Source organism: Xiphias gladius, chromosome 24, assembly GCF_016859285.1.
Source record: "Xiphias gladius isolate SHS-SW01 ecotype Sanya breed wild chromosome 24, ASM1685928v1, whole genome shotgun sequence".
In the NCBI taxonomy this organism is placed as follows: domain Eukaryota; kingdom Metazoa; phylum Chordata; class Actinopteri; order Istiophoriformes; family Xiphiidae; genus Xiphias; species Xiphias gladius.
In genome coordinates this window covers 6,892,830-6,898,655 of record NC_053423.1, presented here as the reverse complement: position 1 = coordinate 6,898,655, position 5,826 = coordinate 6,892,830, and the positions used below count along the sequence as shown (strand labels likewise).

General features: G+C 47.0%; 1 protein-coding gene across 1 annotated transcript; it reads right to left on the bottom strand.

The window, feature by feature from the left end:
* Window positions 1–1,388: 1,388 nt before the first annotated feature.
* sox4a (SRY-box transcription factor 4a) lies at window positions 1,389–5,602 on the bottom strand. Its single transcript, XM_040122256.1, has 2 exons — window positions 5,431–5,602; window positions 1,389–3,844 (listed from the first exon to the last, which is right to left on the bottom strand). The coding sequence occupies exon 2, from the start codon at window positions 3,352–3,354 to the stop codon at window positions 2,239–2,241; it is 1,116 nt and encodes a 371-aa protein (XP_039978190.1). The 5' UTR covers window positions 3,355–3,844; window positions 5,431–5,602; the 3' UTR covers window positions 1,389–2,238.
* Window positions 5,603–5,826: the final 224 nt, after the last annotated feature.

Here is a 5,826-nt window from a genome sequence, read left to right as displayed (position 1 = left end):
CTACAGAACATGCACAGAGTGTAAACATCCAGCATCAGATTGGAGCCTTTGAATAAGGCTCAGCTATGGAATGTGACAATGAGGACTCACCTTTGGTTGAGCATGCTTTCACCTTTGAAAAGGAGCCTCAATATGTGTGGCTACTCCAGTTATCTCTTCAGTTTACATATAACTATTAGGTAACCAGTTGATGGTAGTTATTTATGCTCTTTTAAAAAAAAAGACCCAGATAATGGAAAAACCACAAGAGAGAAAAACTTTGTACTTTTCAGTTCCAGCTGATTTTATTTCCTTCTCGGAAGAAAAGAAAAAACAAATTAAAAAAAAAAAAAAAAAAACAACAATCTGTACAGAGGTCTGAGAGGCAGTGATTGACCCAAACATTGGCTGGTTTTGAGCAATAAACATCAAATGATATTGGCATGATTGGACAAAACATGATCATACACAGCATATTGCACAAATGAAAAAAGAAAAAGGACAATAGAAAAGATGACTTGAAGGTAAAAAACAAAAAACAAAAAACTCCTGGACCACAATCATCTTCAACATAAGGATGTCCAAAGATGGCTGTCCTAGTGCCTGTCGTTGATCATCATCATACATAAAACACACAATCTTTGCTTATAGTACAGTCAGTTTACATAAATATCTTCATGTTATTATTCTTTTAAAAATCTTAAACACAACAGCTATAGCTACATATACCTGAATCTGAAATACAAATGCTATTTGCCATGCCATAATATAGGAAAAACAATTAGCCTGCTATACTTAGCCAACAGGTACAGAAAGGTTAAATACTATTTTTTGATGCAATTTGCGCAATAACAGATGAAGCACTTCATACATCTCCCTCCCTCCAAAGTCTAGGCAAAGTGGAATGAGTGTGAAATTCCATCCAGTGGTTCAAATAAAACTTATCTTGATAAAAAGCACACAGAGGTATTAGCTCTATCCAAACAGTGACTCTCTGGGATCTTTCACTCATATAATATTAGGTCTATGTGTACTGGAAACACAGTCACCACTTCGACTGGGAGCTTCAGTGGCGCTTTGTTTACTTGGCTGGTGAAACTAGAGTCACTGTGCCATTAAGAAGCATGTGGGTAAATACTGTAAACACTGTGTGAGGTCAGATTGTGCCAAACAAATCCCCTCTGCACAACTAAACACCAATGTAGATCCAAACAACAATGTTGTAGGCTACCCACTCGCCGGAAACCCCCTCTCTATAGATTTTGTACAAAAATACAAGTAGAAAATCATGACACACTCAAATCTCCTTAAAAGTGAGAGAAGTCAGACATTTTAAATAAGATACACTTCTAGCCCTTCCGCGCAGGATACAGACAGGTGTATGTGCACAAACACAAATGAGACCTGTACGAGAACAATACTTCTATGTATAAAAAAGTTTGGCCGGTATAAATACATCAATATAAAAAAAACGTCATCTGACACAGAGGAACTACAAAGTTGAAGCACTAGGCAGAAAGGATGCGCGTCGGGGAACATTGGTCCTGAATTGTGCACTGAGTGTTTAAAAAGGTTCAGAAAAGGGTTTCTGAAGTTTTGAGTCAGTCTTTGTTTTAAGTCCTGCCGTTGAAAGAGAAGCTGGTGATAGTGAATTGTGTCCTACGGTCACACAAATTGCGTAATTACGCAGCAATGAATATTTTTTACGCATTTAACCACAACAAAATCCTCCTTATCTCGGAGGGCATGCGTGTTGATATTGAAACTGTTTCGAGTTTGGAAAAAAACTACACCTGAATAGCAACTTGATGGTCAATGTGAATTGGCTATATCTTAAACAAACCCAACACGACGAGCTCTCCGGTAAGTGTCCGTTTTCCCGACCCAAAATGACATTAAGATTCAAAGTTCAGTCTCAGTCCTCATCCTCGGCGGATTGGGTTGAACATTTGAGCTGAAGTCCGTGTGTTTCACTGCGCTCTGCTTACATTCACTCCTCCTCTGTGTTCAAATGCAAACTAAGCATCTCCCCCGTCTGCGCGTTCCCGTCAAGCGCAGCGACCGCTGTCCAAGTCTGTGAGCGGCGCGTACCTGGGCTTCAACGCGCACGCAGGCCACCTTTTCTTTCCTGTCTTCACTCTCCCTTATTTAGTGAAAGAATGGCGGAAATATTCTGCTCTGGACTCACACGCCTGTCTGGGGGGGGTTGAACAGTTCAAAACGTGGGGGGCGTAGCGGTTCCTCTCCACCGTGGTCCTCTCAGTAGGTGAACACCAAGTTGGAGATGGTGGACTCCAGCCAGTCTCCTGAGATCATCTCGCTGACCTCCGGGGTGCAGTAGTCGGGGAAGTCGAAGTGAGATCCCGCCCCGCACTCCCCGAAGCTCCAGTCCAAGTCCCGGTCCAGCTCTGCGTCGGAGAAGCCCATGCCGCCCAGGGACATGCTCTCGAACCCGGGGCTCGAGTTCAGGTCGAGCCGCTCGTCTTCAAACTCTTCATCTGATGATGAGGATGACACGGATGAGGACGAGTGGGAAGCTGAAGGTGTTGGAGAGGAGGCGCGAGCGTACCTGAGGCGCGCGGTGTGTGATGACTCGCTGGCCGCGGGGCTCGGCTCCTCGTACAGGCTGAGCGGGTCGCTGGACTCGGCCGAGCTGCTCAGCGTGGGACTGGCCGGGACGCCCACGGAGGGAGGCCCGCTCTCCAAGCTGCCTGCGCCGCCGAACATGTGGCCGCGCCGCGCCTCTCCGGTGCGCTTCTCCGGGATCTGCCTAGCCCCAGACACTGACCTGGATTTGAAGAGCGCCTGGTGGTCGCCGGGAGATGCATAGTCCTGCCCCGGAGCGCTTTTCGCGGTCCCCTGTTTGTGCGTCCTGCTCACTCCTTTGGACGCGGGGCTTCTCTTCACTCCGGCTTTGGCGCTGCGCTCCCCGCTCTTGTCCCCGCGGTCCGCCTGCTTACTCGCTCCGCTTCCCGACTTGACCTTCTTTCTGGGCCGGTACTTGTAGTCTGGGTAGTCGGCCATGTGTTTGAGTCTGAGACGCTCCGCCTCGCGGATGAACGGGATCTTGTCTGTGTCTTTCAGCAGCTTCCAGCGCTTCCCCAGTCTCTTGGAGATCTCTGCGTTGTGCATGTCCGGCGACTGCTCCATAATCTTCCTCCTCTCGATCTGTGACCAGACCATGAACGCGTTCATGGGTCTCTTGATGTGCCCCGTCGGAGTTTTACACCACGCCAAGTCGCTCCGCTCCCCGGAGGAGGGGGACTCGGGGGTCGGGGACGCGTCCATCTCCAAGTCCATTTCTCCCGTGTCCGTGGAGTCCCCGCCAGGGGAGTGAGCGTGGGCGCTCTCAGTCTGGCTCATGTGCTGCACCATCGTTTCTTCCACGCGCCTGGAAACACGCTGTTCAGTGCAGTGCTTTCGCAAAGTTCAAGTGCGCAAAAAAAAAAATATGACTTGTTGGCTTTCACAAAAATACTCCTCACTTGTTCTGATTTCAGGCGCTTCGAGATCACTGATGGACACGGGTCTTAAATAAAAAAGTTCATCCAAGTCTCTTCTCTGTCTCTTTTCAGTTCAGCTCGTTTCGGAGACACCTGGACTCGCAACTTTCACCAGTGCGCTTCACGGAAAGGAAGAAGAAGTCCCGGATCCACTCAGAAGCAACTTTCAACTGCCTGTGCGGCTGAAAACTCGCCCTGCAAGACTCGAAACGCGCCGCTGTGGGAAACAGCAGTGCGAGCCCCTTATGTGAACCTGGCTGTCTGCAGCGCAGCTTGTCTGTGCGGTTGAGGAACCATGTGGTTGAATGGAGCAGCTGCGCTTTCTCATAGTCTCCCTGTTTCCTTAGCGCTCTGTAATATTACTGTAAACACAACAACGAGAACCTCGCCGTTATATACCCTCATCGCGAGATATAAAGACCAATCAGCGTCTGTCTCCATCCCGATTTTTCGGTCAAGCCACTCCCCCCTGGCCCCCCATTGGCTGAATAAAAAAAACGGGTAATAATAATAATAATGTGCAACGAGGATCAGTGTGTCTGACCTCATTCCTGTCAGACTCCACTGGAAGAAAGACGAACTTGGTGTGTATGTGTGTGTATATATAAGTGTGTGTGTGTGTGTGTGTGTGTGTGTGTGTGTGTGTGTGTGTGTGTGTGTGTGTGTGTGTGTGTGTGTCTGTGTGATTTAAAGGAACACAGTGTCCTTTTCCCTTGCTGCAAGGGGAAGCTCGCAAGGATATACTTAGAACTACACTGGTTTCATGAGGATGAGTACCGGCTAAATTTAGATTCTGTGCAATGGGGGGGCACAGGGAAATGCTGAGAAAACACAAAAGCAGCCACAACATGTTGTGTTAGTCAGACTGCAGTGTGGCGAGCGGGGATGTATTGGAGGGTAAACCCACCCAAACATAGCTCGTCCAACCTATTATTTACAAATCATTATGACACCACCTCACACCATTACATCACGGCAGGCAGTATAAACAGATGTGAAGTGAGGTGAGGATAGTTTTTATTTACACTCTACATCAGTGCACTATGGTAAACCAGGTACCTGAAAAAAAATAATTAGGAATATTATGAAAGTGGGTAGAATTATCTATCAGGGCCTCGCACACACGACAAACAAAGTCACACTCACTCCAACAGCTTCCTGCTCCACAACGCACAGATTTGTCCTCCTTCAGAGCCCCATCATGTTAACATGTCTGCGTCACGCAGGATCACATTACAGCCTGTGTCGCTAGATGTCAGGCTAGAGCCAAAGGGAGCTGATGAGGTGTACATTGTGTTTATGTATGTGCCTGTGTGTTAAGATGTGCAGCGGATTTATCTCAGACCAATGATCGGCCGCTGCGAGCTACCATCGTTAAATCATGCAGGTGATGTCATCGGCTGGCGGTGAAGGCTCCCCCTTGATCCTGCGACTGAACTGACTGGCCTAAGTGTTTTTCACAGCACCTCCGCAACACTGGGTGGTGATAAATAAAGAGTGGGTGAACTCTGTCCTTCAGCTGATGGTTTCCAAAGACAAACAGAAGCAGAAATTCCCAGAAAAATCTATGTTGTCCGATTAGATCTTCATGTACTCTAACATAACGTCAGCTATGCAGTCTTCATGTGTATTCTTAATTTATGGCAAGAATTATGTCAAGATAAAAAACCCTCATAAACTCTTTAAAATTTCACAACTAAAGCTCTTTACCCCCCTCAGTGCTTACATAAATCAAACACATAAATAATAATGAGCTCTTTCATCAGTCTATACCTTTAGCTGCCTCAATTACAAGCATGCACCTGTCACTGGATTAGTTTGCTATCTCCCTCTATCTCCTTCCCGGTCTTAACACGCACACACACGCGCACACACACACACACACACACACACACACACACACAGTGGCATGTACGCAGGTTTGTTTAAACAGGTGTAGCAGGTATACCTGTAATCTTATCTGATGTGTGAGAAGCAGCTGTCGGTAGCTTTCCACTCTGTCACTGGCAGATGTAGAGCTCTGGCAGCAGCGGGACACCGGGCCCCATCACACTGGCCTATCGCTCTGTCATCTTCACAGCTCCCGGAGCCATGTGTTTACCCCAAATACACCAGCGCTTTGTCTCAGCTATGTTGACGCCTAAAGGGATAGTGTCATAATGAGGGAGTGCTGTGGGAGGCTGGGGTTCTTACAGCGACTTCTTAAAAGTGTGTGCGGTACAAACTAGAGTTAAGCTGGTGTGGGTATTTTTGAGGATGATGTGCTGATGTTGACATTTCAGGGTTAGATTTTGAATATTTTCATGCATAAAAACACAAAAAAATAAATAGGTTATCTTTGTTT

Coding starts and splice junctions, on each gene's coding strand:
- sox4a (XM_040122256.1), bottom strand. CDS start 3,354: ATGGTGCAGCACATGAGCCAGACTGAGAGCGCCCACGCTCACTCCCCT.